Raw genomic sequence first — 18,319 nt, forward strand, 5'->3', positions numbered from 1 at the left:
TGGTTTACTCCTCCTTAAATAGGACGGTTTTAACCTGGTTTCCTTGACCAGTATGATTCCAGTAGTTTTCCTTGGTCTTTAAATACTCAGAGGAAGTCATCGCTTCAGAAGAGCTGGGCCCTTGCCTGAGTTGTTCACCAGTATCCCCAGCACTTGCAGCAACCCCTGGCATACTGGGGGTTCTGCATAAATGTATACGGAAACTTTGCTCCTTATTTTGGTCATAAAGTGACATTTCTAGGACAGTATTATACTTTGACAAATGACCTATTCAGATCATTATAAAGTAATCAGATCCACAAGTGTTCATTTACCATTTATAGATAAGGCATAGAGCTCACTAAAAGCTGGAGCCACTGCTAGTAGTTAAGGCTTATTGAGCTCCAACCTTGGGCACTCTTTTTATATACATATATATTATATATATAAATTTTTTTTTAAGTAAACTCCACAGCTAGCATGGGGCTCGAACCCACAACCCTGAGATCAAGAGTTGCATGCTCCACTGAGCCAGCCATGCGCCCCTGGGCACTCTTTTCCATTAGCTACCTGGACCAAATGCAAACTCAGGGAAAAGGAATTTACTGCATTGCATCTGAGTTTATTCTGTTTTTCATGTCTCCCCTAAAGTACTCAAGATAAGCTTTCTAAAAGGAGTAGGTCCTAGGGAAGAGGTGCAGAAAGAAATTAGAAGATACGGCTTCAAAAAAAAAAAAAAAAAAAAAAAGATACAGCTTCATGTGACTTCTAGCATCTGGAACATTCTATTGCTTACAGACATAATAAGTAGAGTGAAGGAATTTACAAACAGTCCTTGACAGTGTAGGAAGAAAAGCAGTGGGAAAGAACAGATAATATTTTTAAGAAAGAATAGTTAATGTTTGATGCAAAACTCAACAGAAAAGCTGAGCAACCTTCCTGAAAAAGCAGAGCAAATGAGCATAAGGACTTGGCCTGATCAAAAGAAAAGCCTAGAGATTCAGAGGTCTGTAGCATAAAGGGAGGCAATTTACAAATGGGAGATGATGGCAGCAAAAGGGAAAAGCTAAAGCGTTCAACTTGGGACACTGGAAGAAGAAACAGCCAGAGCTGAGAGGAGGAAGAAGCAATAAAGGTGTTACCAAGAAGCAGCTTCTAGAGGTAGAAGAAACAGTCCCTCCTTGGCAAATGGACAGGGACTGAAGAAAACAAATACTTTAAAAATCCAGATCCTTCTGAACGAGGCCCACCATCAAGGTAGACCCAATACAGGGTCTGGGGATTGCTATAAATTCCCAAATGACCTTATATTGTAGTCTAACTCAACATGTACTTATCCACTATCTCTTGCCCTATGTAACCTTGACCAAGATCTACTAAATTAATACCCTCTCTTTCTACTTGACTGCCCTAGCAGCACTGTTGTTCCCTCTGTACTAAATATAGTTCCAGGGACAAAAGGGATGAAACACATGAAAGGCAACAGCTTAGGATATGTTAATATATGTCTTTCTTGTTCAGGACCAACTAATCCATCTCAGGAGCCCCCTAGAACGACTGCTTTTTGATGTTAGCTTATTTATTTGATGATTTAGTGATGAGTAAGTCCTCCCTTACTATATTTCGCAATGTGAATTAAATCATAACGTGTAGCCACTCTGAGGGTCAAATCCTATGTTAATTCTGTTGTTTACTCTAAATAGAGGGGACATTGATTTCAAAATTAAAAACCTCATATATTTAGACAGCCTTGTTTACCTAAGTAGTGACTTCAGAGTTAAAATCCCAAAGCCTTTCTGTATGGCATGACCTTTCTGTGTCAAAGGCATTGTGTACTAGGCCTTAAAGGCAAAAATACACCACTCTGCCATGCTCTTAGCCAAGAAAATGGGGCATGGAAGGTAGCAAACCAATGAGCAATAAATTGCCATAGACACATGTGTACAAAGTTAATAATTTAAAGTTAATAAAAAATTAAAATTTAATTTTAAAGTTAATAATTTAATTCACATTATCAAAAGAATGGTCATTCTTACTCCCTAGCTATCTGTTCTTTCCAGAAATATGTTACTATATTACTCTTTGCCTCATAGAGTTTACAATAGGCCTTCAGTATCCTAATTTGCCATTCCTCAAAGTGTGGGATATTAAGAACAATTTTTGGGGGTTTTTAAAGATTTTATTTATTCATTCATGAGAGACACAGAGAGAGAGAGGCAGAGACATAGGCAGAGGGAGATGTAGGCTCCCTGTGGGAGCACAATGCAGGACTCCATCCCAGGACCCCAGGATCATGCCCTGAGCCAAAGGCAGATGCTCAACAACTGAGCCACCCAGGTGCCCCATTTTTGAGTGCTTAATTTGCTATTTACAGTTCTAAGAGCTATACATTTATCTACTCATTTTATCCTCACAACCAACCTGTGAAGTGGGTATTACTGTTATGTCCATTTCTTAGATGAAAACCTTAGGCAGAGCAGGTAAATAACTAGCTCAAAGTCACCAGCTAGTACATGGAAAAGTCTCAGAATTTGAACTGAGGATGGCCAGGTTAGCCAGTGCTTTTAATTACTGTAAAGACACATCTGATTCCATGGATTTTCTATCAAAATGAAATTGGTTGGTCCAAGAGATGGCCTTAGACAGTACTTGGACATGTCATGAAATGATGTTTAATTGCATAATGAGAAAATTGTTCCCTTCAATTCTCAATTCTCCTTGAGGTTAAATTAAACAAAGATTTATTCTGGTGCTGCTGTGACTTGAACCCCTAACACCTGCTAACTTTGTTTAAAAAAAAAAAAAAGTTGGCAGCAGGCTCAGTCTTCCAGCCAATTGTGTTATCTTGATTTTATGGCAAGGGATACTGGCTTCCATTTATGGTATTCATATAAAGCTTTCATTTTTAAACAAACTTACTTGAGTAAACAAATGACTTTGTTTAAATAAAGCATTAAGTAAATAACATAGGTGGAATGCAGCTATGACAATGTTTGTGAAAGTGTTTTCACAGGACTGAAGTTTGGGAAACACTGTCCTGATTCTTCCATTTTGAAGTTCATTCACTTTAAAGCAGTGGTTTTGGCAAACATTGAGTGAGATTCCTTGGTGCTCTTATCAAAAAGCTCCCCACCTTTCCTCCATGGATTGAGGGCTCATCTGGGATGGAGCTTTTGCCAGGTCATAAAGAAGGGAGAAAAATAATAAAATGTGGTGAATTTTTAATACCACCCCATAGGTTTAATTTTTTCTTACTGAAATCATACGATTTCTACTTTTTTAGTTTTAAAATGCCATTACTTTCTTGTGAAATGATAGTGATATTCAATAGATTGGTCTTTAACATCCTTGGGAAAAGTAAAAACGTTAAAAATATTGATTCAGAAAACATGAAATTTGGGTGCCATTGCTCAGTTACTATTCATGGTATGATTGATTCCTCTTCATTGCCTAGCAGTCTTGAGTACTTCAGGAAGGGTGATATGGAATCATGCCAAACTCTTTCTAAAGTGCATTCAAGCATTTTCTTCAGGGAAATTATTAAAGAGATCCTGCTTGTGAAATTCTCTCATGTCTGTTCTCTAGATTTATATTTTCTTATCAGGACTGCAATGCTAATTATTGATAAAATATTTTTTGAAAGATGGTGTATCTCTGAAATAGTTACTATGAGCAACCAATCCACTGGAATACTCTTATTTGCTAAAATGTTTATTTCATTTTGCACTTCCAAAGTGGAAAGTTCAGAGCGCAATTGAGAAATACTTACGTGGGTTTTTTGTTTTGTTTTGTTTTTAATGTTGCTGCTGTTGTTTCTAGGACTCAGAAGAACAGAGAAGCTAAAAATCTTGGACATATTTAAGAAGAAAAGTCATTTTTCTGTTTTTTCATTTCATGCTTTGACCAACACACTATTTTACCCCGAGATTTCAGAGTTGATCTAGAAGTCCATTTGGAAATGCAAAAAGAGTTGTAAAAGGGAGAGGAGGCCCCAAATACCCAATGTCAAGGAGACTGGAGTTGGAAGAGTTAATTATAAAGCCAAAGCACAGACAAGAAGCAAAGTTCAAAGACTCTAGCAAAATTTAAGATGATTTGTCAGGATAGGTCTGAGCCAGGGAAGCACTGACAAATTCAAGGACCAGCATTGGCCAGCAACCCCAAATCACCAGGATCACGGCCATAGTCAATGCTCTAAGGAAGCAAATAGAAACTAGTCAGAGAGCTCTCAGACCTGAGACATTCCCAGGCCCCTGGATCACTCCGTAGACTTGGTGGATATCACTGGGTTTCATATTTTTATTTCATTAACTGTAAGATGTTTGAGTAGAGCTATCCCTTATATGGCTTTCCTTGTACCTTAAAGGATCTTTGTAGAGAGACAAGCAGATTCCCATTTTCATGTGCCCAGTAACCTCAGTTTCAGCAACAGATGGCAAAGGCTTGCCCCATTGTCCATATGGAGTCTTTCATGATCCACTACAAGGGGACCTGGAATAGCCTATCTGACTAACGTTATCTTTTTCTCTCTTAGGAGTAGTCATGACCCACAGAACCTGCAAAAAGCAGGGCCAGTCTAAAATATGTGGATGCCCAAGTAGGCTAATAATTTGGCATCTTACTGATTGGTACTCTTTAAACATAGTTTCAATATGTGGTCAAAGAGTATTTAATATACTTAGTAGATAGGGAAGGAGGGAGAGAAGCTGATTATCAATAAAAATACACTTCCGTTGAAAATGAAGAATTTAGTACATGTTCTAACAGTAGCGCTAACTTTTTAACTTATTTGGAATGGGATCCCTTAATAAGTGTTTCCATAACTCTCAACTGGATAATGTTAGTCACAGCCTCTCCACGAGTACAAGCAACATACATGGATATAATTACAAAGTCCTGATCAAAATATACTTAAAAGTTGGTGGGTTTTTTTTTTTTCCTGGCTTTTATGTCAGCAAAATGTTTCCAACTTTTTCATATACCAGATCTTGTCATGATTCGTTTTTCTTTTTCTTGGCCAATTGTCCTAGCTAGAACCTCCTGTGAAATGTTGAATAGATGTGTTGAGAATAGACATTCTTGTCTAGTTCTAATCTCATAAAATGTTTGGTCTTTCATCATTAAATATGCTTTACCTGAGTTTTTCTTGGATAGCCTATAACTGAAGAAGTTCCCTTGTTAGTTTGTTAAGTGATTTTTACCACAGATGTTGGATTTTGTCTAATGCTTTTTTGTATCTATTGAGATGATTGTGTGATTTTTGTCTTTTATTCTATTAATATGGTCTATTATGTTGTTTGATTTTTAGATGTTAAACCATCCTTGCATTCCTGGGATAAATCCCAATTGGTCAGTGATTTCTTTTTATATGTTGCTAGATTTAATTGGCTAGTTTGTTGTTTTAGAGAGTGAGCACAGGAGTGAGGAGGTGAGGGCGTGAGGGGGAAAGAGAGAATATTAAGCAGGCTTCATGCCCAGAACCATGCTCACAACCCACAGATCATAAAATCTGAGCCAAAATCTAGAATCAGATGCTTAGCCAACTAAGCCACCCAGGTGCCCCGGCTAGTTTTGTTTTTTTGTTTGTTTTTTGTTTTTTTGAAGATATTTGTATCTTTTTCCAACTTTATAGTTCTTATCTGATTTTTGTTTGCCGTTCTTACAGAATCAATTAACTGACTTATGCAATGAAACTAATCTTTTGCTCTCATGTTAATTGATTGCTCAGGTGACTGTCAGCTGCTTCATACTGAGAGGCTTTCTCTGGCTTACAATTTCTCTGTACATGTGTTTACCACCAAAATGCTCAGTACTCAATATGTTAAAAAGTCTTTCAAATTTTCACTGCTATCTACTTATCCTCTAGAGGGACTAGTTCACATTTACCAGTAATTTGAGAAGTAGTTATGGAAACATGAGCTCACTGGCACCTTATTTCCAATGTATTTGGTGATAACATAGTGCAATTCACCAATTCATGTCCTGGGACTGGCTGGGCCACACCATAATCTAGCTCTAACGGTGGGAGCTGACCTCATTGGACTCTGATGCTTGGGTTCATAGTCCCAGATAGTCACAGAAGGGAGCTCTCTGGGATTCTTTCCATTTAATATTGTGCCATCTATGGTTTGGGACAGCATAATCACAGAGCAATATTCATATCTTCCTCTTCCATCATTTTCTTTGGGAGAAAGGAGACAGAACACCTAGCTGAGCACATGGTACCAAAGCCTTGCCAACTGGCAGTGAAGTCACACGTGTGGAGCCTCCCAAGCTTAGAGTGCAGGGTTCAGTAAGGACAGCTTGCTGAACAGGTGGAACAGGTACCAAGACAGACTTGGATCTGCGTTTTAGTCTGAACAACCTACATCAGTGGAAAATGATTTTTGTTATTTGATTAGAGCTTTAGGCTTAGGCAACTCTCATTGTGATAACTCAGGCCTTTTATAACTGTTTTCAGAGGAAGAGAGACAAAGAAAACAAGGGAGAACAACTCTGACCATGGTCTAAAGCCAGGCTTCTGTCACTAAGCAATAAAGAAAAAAGCTCAAGTAGCCCTTGCATAAGTGGGAATTTGCGGTTTCTAAAGCTGCCCATTCCCCAAACGACTAAAATATGTTATTGGCATTTGGCACTGTTTCCTATGTTTTGCTCTCCTTAAATTTCTCTTTAAAAGGGTTTGAGTTTAAAGGCAGAACCACTGAAAAATGCAATTTAATCATAGAACTGTGAAAGGCCGAGTTAACCCCAGGATACCCTGTTTTGTTTTGTTAAACCAGAACCTTGAACCAGGCTTATTCCCAGGGAGTGCTAGGAAGTCTAAGGTTTGGCAGAAGGGAAGGAAAAGAGAGAGGCAGAGGAAAGGAAATGAGTAGGCAAGACCAGCCCTGGAATGGCACCTCCACGCACCAAGGGCTTCCCATCATCACCAAGTGACTCCATGATGTATACTGGAAAGGAGAAAGGGATGGGAAATTGAAGAAGGAAAATCCAGAGCCAAGGGCAAGAGTGGAAGGACTCACTGATGGCACAGTCTCTCATACCACAGGCTGTCATGGGACAGAACACTAGACTTCCAAGGGCTTCTTGGCCCCAATTCACTTTTTTAAAGGTTGTGTTTTTCCCCAGATTATTAAAGTATATTCATGTCAGAAAATCTGGAAGTACAAAAAGTCACTAGGGAGAAAATAACTATCAGGCAGCAGGGCAGAGAGGTTCAGATCCCAGCCCTTGGTAGACCGGAGTTTGAGGTCCCAGGTCACTGCTCAGCATCCTCACGTACAGTGGGGGAAACAAGATCTAATGATGATGTGAGGATTAAATGAGATCACATACCTAGCCAAGGTCAGCTGCTGCTACTTTCATTAGTTACCATTAGCCCAGCACCACAGATAACAACTAGGTACACATTTGGCTAGTTGGTTTTTTGTTGTGTTTTGTTTTGTTTTTAAGATTTTATTTAGGGGATCCCTGGGCAGCTCAGCGGTTTAGTGCTGCCTTCCGCCCAGGGCGTGATCCTGGAGTCCCGGGATCAAGTCCCACGTCGGGCTCTCTGCATGGAGCCTGCTTCTCCCTCTGCCTCTCATGAATAAATAAAATCTTTAAAAAAAAAATAAAGATTTTATTTATTTGTCAGAGACTAGATAGAGCACAAGCAGGGGGAGAAGCAGGCAGAGGGAGAAGTAGACTCCCTGCAGACCAAGGAGCCCCATGCGGGGCTTGATCCCAGCACCCTGGGATCATGACCTGAGCCAAAGGCAGATGCTTAACCCAGGCACCCCTGGCTAGTTCTTTTCTATGCATGTATTAGGTATAAAATGTGGCTTATTCTTTAGTATCTAAATTATTTTGCTTTGGCTTATTAAATAATCTTCAGAGAGGCACTAGCTCTTTTGTCTTCTTGTAGAAAATTCCATTGTTATAGTTTACTCCTTTTCCTTTTAATTGGACATTTAGGGATTTCCAATTTATATTATAAATAAATACTAAGATATACATTCTTGTATAAAATCATTTAGCTTCTGATTAAAGACAAATTCAGAAGAGGAATTATTATAGCGAGGGTTTGAACTTTTTAAAAGCTCTGGATACAGTTTACTAAATCAATACCTGCCAACATGGCAAGTTCTCCCTTCAGATCCCTGGAGAATTAGCCATTGTTATTTAGACACATGAGTGCTCACACACAGACAGACAGACACACCTTTCATAATTTTAGAACCAAAAAGAGATTCTTTATCATTGTTTGACTTTGCATATCTATTTATTATTTGGGAAGCTAAACATTTCTTGTATGTTTATTGCTACATTTAAAAAAAAATAAACTACATCTTTTGCCCGTTTGAGGACAGGCTATTTTTTCAGTTAGTTTGCATGATTTCCATATACATTAGGTTACATTAGGTGTCATATTTTTCCTAGTTTTCTTGTTTGCCATTTTTATATATAATGTTTTGAGAAACATAAGTTTCCAACTTTTATGAGTTCAGATATGTTCATTTTTCCCCTTTGTCACTTATTTCTGTGGCTTTAAATCCTACAAACCCTTTCTCCATGTTTGAAGCAGATAAATAATAATTTGCATTTTCTTCTGTTAAAATAATTGTATTCATTTAGTAGTTTAATTTCTGGGATTTATTTTTCTTCATGGTGTAAGTGAAGATTTAGGGTTTTTCCCAAAAAAATGATTAAGCAGTCATTTCAGCTCCTTTTTAAATAATCTGTCCTTTCCATGCTGACTTTTGATTCCATATGCATGATAATCTAATTACATGTGTGTCCTGGGGTCTATTTCTGAGCAATCACTTCTATTTTCTCAGTAGTAATTCAAATCACCAGTACCAATCATTTGAATGAATTTTATGATCTTTTCATATCTAATAGCACAAATATATCCTCATATTCTTGTTTTACAAAATTGTCTTTCTTATAACTACCCCTTTATCCTTCCAGATCAACTTTGGAATCACTTTGTCAACCCAATTTACTTTATAAATTATTTTAATAATTGTACTGATTCCAAGTTGAAGTCCTATACTTTTTCTTAACAGTGAGAATTTTTAGCTTGGGACTTAAAAAGAAGCACATGTAGTTTAAATTTATGTAAGATTAATAAACTAAATAACTTATTTTAGGGACATGTGGGTGGTGCAGTCAGTTGAGTGTTTAACTCTTGGTTTCTGTTCTGGTTATGATCTCAGGGTTGTGGGATCGAGCCCTGTATCAGGCTCTGCACTGAGCATGGAATCTGCTTGAGATTGCGTCTCTCCCTATCCTTCTACCCCACACCCCTAAAATAAATAAATAAATCTTTTTTTTTTAAGGAATTAACTTATTTTATAATCTTAAATACAAGTATGATTGAATGATCACAATCAAATGCTGCCAAAACTTGTCAGGAGACAGTTGCAGAGTCAGGCACTTCCTGTCAATTTATGAGACTTTTACAGACTGCACATTAATATTCATTTTTGAGGTACAGAAGGAGCTGAACATATACCAAATGTTCAGATGCTTCAATATTTTTTTATTCTACATAATCAACAAGAATCTTAGCTATTCCAATGATAAAATGCTTTTCAAGATCAGTTCAAAAATTGCCCACTCTGGCCTTTCTGGCTGCCCACAGAATTCATCGTCCATTGTCCTCATGTTTGGAGAGCTGACTAGCTCATCCCTCAGGAATTGTACATGTCCCAGGAGTTCATGAATCACACATCCCCTGGAGGCCCTGCTAAAGTGCATGTGGTGTTTAACTGGCAGCAACTCCTCTGCCCTCTAGGTTCATGCCATTAAGCCATAACCTCATCTGGTCAAAAGACTTGCCATTGTGTTTGGACAAGGTTGCCATTTAAATGTTTGGTTCTGGGGACTGCAGTAGGAATATTCCAGAAATATTCCATTTCAGCTTTTTGAATGCAAAGGTTGTATGCACTTGGAAAGGCCCAAAGTGGGAATGGAACATTAATTTTCTTAACAAGCAATCTGCTTACATCTGTGGAAGGCAGCAGAGCACAATATGGCCAGTGGTGGCAAAAATGCCTTAGAAACTAGGTGACAATTGGACCACATACAAGAGCAGGACAAGGCACTGAAATCATCATACAGGCCTGAGTTCAAACTCCAGCTATGGTGCATATTGGCTCTCTGACCATGAGACAAGCCCCTGAATTTTTCTGCTCCATTTACTTACCTGTAAAATGCATAGGATATTACTTATTTTGGTCGGCAGCAGTAAGAATTGGACATAAATATAGAAAGCATCCAGACACATACATGAGTATAGCAATAAATAGTTATTAAAATTAAAAGTGTCTCAAGGAATGATGAGGTAGGTAGGCATTATGAGAGCAGGAGATGGATACACAGTAGATAAAAACTAGAAGCAAATTTGGAAAGATAGGATGTACCTAGCTTGTGGGAAGACCTTATAGGGCATATTAAGGAGTTGAGACCTTCTCTTGTAGGGCCTGAGGAAGTTTCAAGGGGTTTTCATTAAAGAAATACCAGCTGGGGGCACCTGGGTGGCTCAACGCTGGTTGAGCGTCCAACTCTTGGTATCAGCTCAGGTCATGATCTCAGGGTCATGAGACCAAGCCCCACATAAGCCTCCACACTCAGCAGGGAGTCTGAAGATTCTCTCCCTCTGCCCTGCTCTCCACTCGTATGCATGTGTGTGTGCGCACACTCTCTCAAATAAATAAATAAATCTTTAAAAAAAAGAGATACCAACTCTAGGAACATTCTGAAGTATAGTGGTTAGCACGGGGCTCTGGGAATCCAGCTCCCTACTCTATACATCCAAGCTGGGTGACCTTGGACATAAGCCTTATAAGCTTCAATTTTATCACCTACAAATTGGTTATCATAAAAATATTGACCTTTTAAGGTTCCCGTGCATAATAATAGTTATTTATTTAATGCTCATTGAGTGCCTGCAAATGTTCCAAGTGCTTGACTTGTATTAGCTTAAAGAAAAAAATGAATTCAAAAGCTTAGGGCAGGGGATCCCTGGGTGACTCAGCGGTTTAGTGCCTGCCTTGAGCCCAGCAGGTGTGATCCTGGAGTCCTGGGATTGAGTCCCACATCTGGCTCCCTGTGAGGAGCCTGCTTCTCCCTCTGCCTGTGTCTCTGCCTCTCTCTCTCTCTGTCTCTGTCTCTGTCTCTGTCTCATGAATAAATAAATAAAATCTTTAAAAAAAAAAAAAAGCTTAGGGCAGTGACTGGCACAGATTAAGCAGTCACTGCTCTGGCGGTGGTGCAACAGCTCATGTCATTTTTATCACTTGGTCATATTATATTTTAGTAAGATCCTTCTGGTGATGGCATAGAGATTGGGTTGGCATGGTTGGGACTGGAGGGCAAGAGAGCAGGGTAGGACAATAGTAGTTCCACACACATGATTAAAAATTCATTGAGTTGTACCTAAGATCTGTGCACTTTACCTTATATGATACCTCAATTAACTGTATATAAATATTTATAATATAAAAATATATAAATATATATTTAAATATAGATATTTTGCACTTTACCTTATAAATGCTTCAATTTAAATATATATAAATTTATCTTTTATATATACACATACATTTATATATAAACAAATTTTTAATTATATATATATTTTTACATATGCATATATAAAATAAAAATACAGCCAGTGAAGCATCTTGTCCCAGTTAACCTGAGCTACTCTACAACTGCCTGGAGTCCCAATTAGCTGAGTGCTCTTCACTAAAAAGAAATTAATAAAATGAATTTTAAAAAATAAAAGAGAAACAGAGGAATGAAGTAAAATCCTTTTACAATTACCTATGCTCCTGAAGAACAGAGAGCCCAGGGAAAACCAAAACCTCAACAACTCCTATAAAACTCTGACCTGCTTGCTAGTTTCCCTTTGCTAGAGCTACTGGCCATAGTAAATGACTACAGAAGAGTCATTTCTCTTCTGGCCTAGAGGCATAAGGATGCTGGAAGAGAGGAAGGCAGACTAGCAGGGTGGTGTGCAGGAGGAGGTTGGATGCTGGGGACCAGAGCACAGATGATCTGCCTTTGAAAAACTAGCTATTTAACAGGGTTTCCTTTCTTAGGAGCCTTTTCCATTTAGAGTTTGCCAAAACTCTGAACATGTCACATGTGGGCCTGCTATTCAAAATGCTTTTCTCTATGAACCTGATCTTATCTAGGAATGTCATCCTGTTGTAAAATCCCAGTTTTCAGTTTTTGCTTAAGGCCAAGTCTAAGGCAGTTGAGTCAGTACACTGACTTCTCCTTGGGTTGACACCAAACTACGTGGTAAAAATGTTCAAGCTGGGTAACAGACCTCCCTTGCACGGTGCTCTGGGTGGTATGGAACTACTGTGACCTCTGAATGTCTAGGGAATGGATTTAAAATATGTATCGATACTATTTCTCCTCCTATTGACTACAAAAACACCATTTAAAACTATTGGAATTTAGGGACCAGCCAGGTGATCAAGATCAAATAATGTGCTTCAGGGGAGGGAGCCGTTAAGGTCAGGTCATTTCTGGGAGGGCAGGAAGGAAGAAGCAGAGTTGCAAAAGGGCATTTAAAACATTTAAGTTTTGTAGAAAATGCAATATGCATCCTGATTGCTTACTTGCTAACTCCCAGTTAGGTATTTAAAGAGATAAGATTAAATGTCTAGAATTTGGTGATAATTATGTAAACAAAAACCTGACCTTAAATTGCCTGGAATTAGATAGGGCTATTGACACTCCACATATCTTATAAGTCGTTCTAATTGAATGGGGCAGTGTTACCTTCCAAAACCTAAAAACGCCCATAAGTCAGGGAACATTCTGATTAGACACATAGGTCTCCTTAGATACAAACATTAAGTCTAAAGCAGTCATGACAGGTTCACTGATAGGCAATTTTCAGGAACTTTGGTAAAAATATATTCTCAGAGACAAGCGAAAACAGAGGCCAATACAAAACCAAAAAAATGAAAGTCTTCTGCATTTTTATAACGTTCACATATATGCATATGCAAATTTCACTTCTATATTTCCAAAGCCTTGCTTTGTGGAGCTGTCATTTTTTTTTAACAATTTAAACATTTACTATAAAGGTGTTAACTCTCATTACTTAAACATAAAAAAAAAAAAACAACCCAGAATCTTTATACAGATATTTTGAAAGTACGAAACGTCTAGTTACTTACAAATTGAGGTCTTGGGGACAAGCAGAGCAGTCTCAAGCACGTCCAAAATGGCTGGAGAGAGGAAAGCAGACTGGCTTGAGGGTTTTATTGCGGTTAGGGGGTGGGCCTGGGTGAGGATTCCCATAGGAAGCAGGAAATTGGGTGGTTTGAATCTCCTGCAGGTGCTAAAGGGAGAACATTTGGGCTTCCCATCAGCTTACCCAGGTGTGGGGCACAGGAAAGGCAGGCGTGAGGCTAAAAAACTGTTGGCAAACCTCAAAATGGAAGTTTAACTCTGTATTACAAACATTATCCACATAGTCACTAATTTGTTCTCCCAGTGTTACCACTCAAATTTCTCTTCCCTCTCCACTCTTTTACTTCTAAGAAATGATCACCTTTGAATGTGATAGATTTCTTTCCTTTTTTTGAGGTATGATTGATATGTGACATAATCATTTCAAGTATTCAACATGATTTGCTATTGTTGTATATTGAGAAATAGTCACCACAGCATAAATCACCATACATAATTAACAAAAAACTTTTTCTCCCCATGAGAATTTTTAAAGATCTATTCTCAGCTACTTTCAAATATGTAATACAGTTATAGTCACCATTCTGTACATTACAGCCCCATAACTAATTTATAACTGGACATATGTACTTTTTGACTCTCTTCATCTATTTTACTTACTACCACCCCCCCCAACTCCTACTACCACCCCCAGCAACCACCACCACCACCATGTTCTCTGTATCTAGGAGCTTGGGTTCGGGTTTTGTTGTTGTTTTAGATTCTACGTTGTGAGATCATACAGTATTTGTCTTTCTGTCTGACATTTCACTTAACATAATGCCCTCTGGGTTCATCCATGTTGTCACAAGATTTCACTCTTTTTTATGGCTGGGCAATATAACTGTGTGTGTTGCAGTTTCTTTATTCTTCCATTGATGAACACTTAGATTGTTTCTGTATCTTGGCTATTGGAAATAATGCTGCAATGATCATGGGAGTGCAGGTATCTTTTCTCATTAATATTTTTGTTTTCTTCAGATTAATACCCAGAAGTGGAATCATATGGTGGTTCTATTTTTAATTTTTTGAAGAACCTCCATACCATGTTCCATAGTGGCTGCACCAAATTACATTCCCACCAACAGTGCACAAGGGTTCTCCCTTTATGCCACATTTTCACCAACACTTGTTATTTTTAGTCTTTTTCAATAATAGCCATTCTAAATGCAATAGGATAGTTGACTGTGATTTTGATTTGTATTTTCCTGGTGGTTAATGATGTGGAGCACCTTTAATGGACCTTTTGACCATCTGTATGTCTTCTTTGGAAAAATGTCCATTCAGATCCTCTATTTGTTCTTTTAACAAGCTTAATTCACTTTATTTTTTTTTGTATAAAACTATGGGGTGATGGGACACCTGGGTGGCTGAGTCAGTTAAGCATCTGATTCTGATTTCAGCTCAGGTCATGATCTCAGGGTCCTGGGGCTGAGCCCCACATTGGGCTCCACCAAGAATTTGCTTGAGAGTCTCTCCCTCTCCCCCTCCCCCTGAGCACCTGTGTGCTCTCTCAAATCAACTGATCTTTAAAACAATAAACAAAAAAACTATTTGGTGGCCACAGCTGGAGCCTGGATCCTCTGCACGGAAACTCTGGTGTGGGTCGTTACAAGATGATCAGTAAATTCCTGATAGGGAGACTTGGTGAACACAGTCTCTTTTCCAGAGATCAGGGATGAGAGAGCTATCGGTCCTGGAAATGACATCAAAAGTAACCCAGGGTGGCAGTGCAGCCTCTTGCCAAGGTGTATCTCTGCCCATTTTTTAATCAGATTCCTTTTTGCTGTTGGGAGTTCTTTATATATTCTGTATGTTAACACCTTATCAGATATAGTATTTACAGATATTTTCTCCCATTCACTAGTTTGCCCTGTTATTTTGTTGATGGTTTCCTTTTTTGTGTAGAAGCCTTTTAGTTTGATGTAATCCCACTTGTTTATTTTGCTTTTGTGGCCATTCCTTTTGGTGTCAAATCCAAAAAAAATCCTCGCAAGACTGATGTCAAGGAGCTTACCACTTACGTTTTCTTCTAGGAGTTTTATGGTTTCAGGTATTTTTTTTTTTTAAGATTTTATTTATTCATGAAAGACACAGAGACACATGAGAGATAGAGAGACATAGGTAGAGGGAGAAGCAGGCTCCCTGCGGGGTCTGATGTGGAACTCGATCCCAGGACCCCGGGATCCTGAGCCAAAGGCAGATGCTCAACCACTGAGCCACCCAGGTGCCCCTGGTTTCAGGTCTTATATTCCAATCTTTAATCCATGTTAATTTTTTATGTATGGTATACAATAGCAATCCAGTTCAATTCTTTTGTAGGTGCCTATCCAGTTTTCCAGCACTATTTACTGAAGAAACTTTTTTCCCATTGTATATGTTTGGCTCCTTTGTCATAAATTAGTTGACTGTAAACATGTGGGTTTATTTCCAGGCTGTCTATTCTGTGCCGTTGATCTGTTTGTCTGTTTTTATGCCAGTACCATGCTGATTTGATTATTATAGCTTTGAAATATAGTTTGAAATCAGGGAACATGATACTTCTGGCTGTGTTCTTCCTTCTCAAGATTGCTTTGGCTATTTGGGGTCTTTTGTGGTTCCATCCAAATTTTAGGATTGTTTGTTCTGTTTCTGTGAAAAATGCTATTGGAATCTTGGTAGGAATTCCACTGAAACTGTAGATTTCTTTGGGTAGTGTGGACATTTTAACAATACTAATTCTTCTAATCCGTGAGCACAGAATATCTTTCCATTTTTGTGTCTTCAGTGTCTTTCATTGGTGTCTTACAGTTTTCAGTGTGTGGGGCTTTCACCTCCTTGATTAAACTTATTCCTGGGCATTTTATTCTTTTCAATGCAGTTGTAAATGGGATTGTTTTCTTAATCTCCCATTCTGATATTTCATTACAGATTTCTATTTTTAAAGTCTGCCCTTTTCTCCCCCAACATACCACTCTGCAGAAGTAGTTTTCATTATTGTAGCTGGCCTATCTTCTTCTAGACATTTCTACACATTTACAAATGTTAATTTTTAATTTAATTTTTTATTTTTTTGCAAAAGGGATCAAGCAATACTATTTTTCTGCAGCTTGCCTTTTTCACCTAATAATATGCTGTGAACATCCAGGCCTATGTGCATATTGAGTGCATATAAAGATTTACCTCCTTTTTTCATCAGCTGCATAGTATACAGTTATCTTCATTTTTTTAAAGATGTATTTTATTTATTTTAGAGAAAGAGAGAGGAAGAGACAGTGCTCATGCACTGGAGCAGAGGGAAGGGCAAAAGGAAAGAAATCTCAAGCAGACTCCCTGTCTAGCACAGAGTGCTTGGCAGGGCTCAATCCCATAACCTCGAGTTCAGGACCAGAGTCAAAATCAAGAATCAGATGTCCAACTGACTGTGCCACCCAGGCGCCCAGAGTTATCCTAATTTTTAACCAGTGCATCTTTTTCTACTAGAACCAATACTGCAGTAAACATCCTCATATATTTCCCTGAGCACTTGTGTGACTGTGTCTGTAGTGTAAATTAGTTAATATGAGACTGCCAGGTCAAAGGGTAGGCGTGCTTTGTACTTTGATAAGTACTGCCACTTGCCTTCTGAAAAGGTGAAACCAGTTTTTACTTCCATTCAGCATCTTAAGAGTACCTATTTTCCTACACCCACATTGTCTATATTAATATTTTTAATCCTAGCCAATCTGATAAATAAAAAATAACTTCACACTATTATATATGCTTTTCCATTGTAAGTAAGGTTTAGCATCTTTGTTATTCACCATTTGTAGTTTTTGTAAATTGCCTGTTTATTTCATTAACCTGTATTTAAATTATGTTATTAGTCTTTTCTCATTAGTTTAAAAGAGTTCTTTCTATATTAAGGAAATTGGCACTTTTTTATATAAATGGGAACTATCTTTCCCAGTTTGTTTTTGTCATGTCACTTTGTAAGTGGTATTTTGTACTTTACTAATTTTTTAATTTTACATATTCACATTTATCACTCTTATGGCTTCTAAGATTATAAAATATTTGCCCCACATAAATATTTTTCTAACATTTTTCTCTAATATTTTTTGTAGTTTTAAAATACTTTTATGGTTTTCTTTTTGTATTTAAATCTTCCAATTTATTTGCAGTTACTTCTTTTATGAAATGAGTTAGAGATTCAGTTGTATTTTTTCCACAATGTCTAACCAGTTACCCCAGCATCATTTATTAAATAACCTATCTTTCCCCACTTTTATTGTATGGTAAGTTCCCATATATATTTGAATCCATATCCTGGGTATACAGATGTCCAGCATACAGTTGCTACAAACACAGCAGATAATATTCTTGAAAAACAGGATGTATGAAATCATAATCAGTACTGTGCGGTAAGTGGTGGTTTACTACTTGTTGACTCCTTGAGTCAAGGAAGAAAAATTACCAGCTGTCTTAGGACAATGGCATGCAAGCTAATAAAGAGCACCTATTTCAGTTTATATGCAGGGTTGTTTTTCCTCACATCAATAACCCAGCAATTTATTAGATCACAACCTTCTAGCCAGAAACTAATTTTGGTTTCTCATTTAGTCTTAGGCATTGCTGGTCTCATAAAAGCTGTTAAGTAATAATAATTTTGAGCACTTATATTGTGCCTTTCGTCTGTAAGTGCTATCTAAACTTTAACTAAAAAAAAAAAAAAAAAAAAAAAAAAAAAAAAAACTTTAACTAATTAAATGCATTGATGAAAGGAAGGGATTTGCAGACATCTTCGGGAAAACTGATATCTGGTTGCACACCTGTGAGGGGATGATTCCTAAAAAGCATTAACTCCCTCTTTGAATGGCACTCAGCAAGCAGAGGAATAAAAAGCTGGTGACATTATTTCACTTCTTTTGAAAATTTCCTTGGGTATCTTCTAATTAGTCTGGTTAAACTCACCTTTTATCTATCTCCCCAGATATTCCCTTTCTACATTCCTGGGGGTATTCAACAAGCTTCTTTTGATGTTTTCCCTGTTGGTTAATCACAAAATCATAGAATCTTCAAACTGAGAGGGACCCTTATTGATCCTTCACTTTGGAATGACTTCGTGCAATCCCTT

The 18,319-nt window shown here is 37.9% G+C and overlaps 1 protein-coding gene and 1 long non-coding RNA gene across 13 annotated transcripts in view; one reads left to right on the plus strand and one right to left on the minus strand.

Moving 5' to 3' along the window:
• The window catches only part of PLEKHM3 (pleckstrin homology domain containing M3), a 178,235-nt gene that overhangs the window by 118,319 nt on the left and 41,597 nt on the right, over positions 1–18,319 (plus strand). The window contains exon 7 of one of the 5 annotated variants that reach the window (XM_072812675.1): positions 3,799–11,187. The exons of the other annotated variants lie outside the window; for them this stretch is intronic. Within the exon in view, the coding sequence (XP_072668776.1) occupies positions 3,799–3,822 (24 nt within the window). The 3' untranslated portion in view covers positions 3,823–11,187. Of the gene's footprint in view, positions 1–3,798; positions 11,188–18,319 lie in introns of those variants that run through there. 5 annotated transcript variants of the gene reach the window in all.
• The window catches only part of LOC140625401 (uncharacterized), a 141,118-nt gene that overhangs the window by 66,039 nt on the left and 56,760 nt on the right, over positions 1–18,319 (minus strand). For all 8 annotated transcript variants that reach the window (XR_012024737.1, XR_012024736.1, XR_012024730.1 and 5 more), the window contains one exon: positions 13,170–13,220. This is a non-coding gene — a long non-coding RNA (uncharacterized lncRNA). The remainder of the gene's footprint in view (positions 1–13,169; positions 13,221–18,319) is intronic.

Source organism: Canis lupus, chromosome 36 (genome assembly GCF_048164855.1).
Source record: "Canis lupus baileyi chromosome 36, mCanLup2.hap1, whole genome shotgun sequence".
In the NCBI taxonomy this organism is placed as follows: domain Eukaryota; kingdom Metazoa; phylum Chordata; class Mammalia; order Carnivora; family Canidae; genus Canis; species Canis lupus.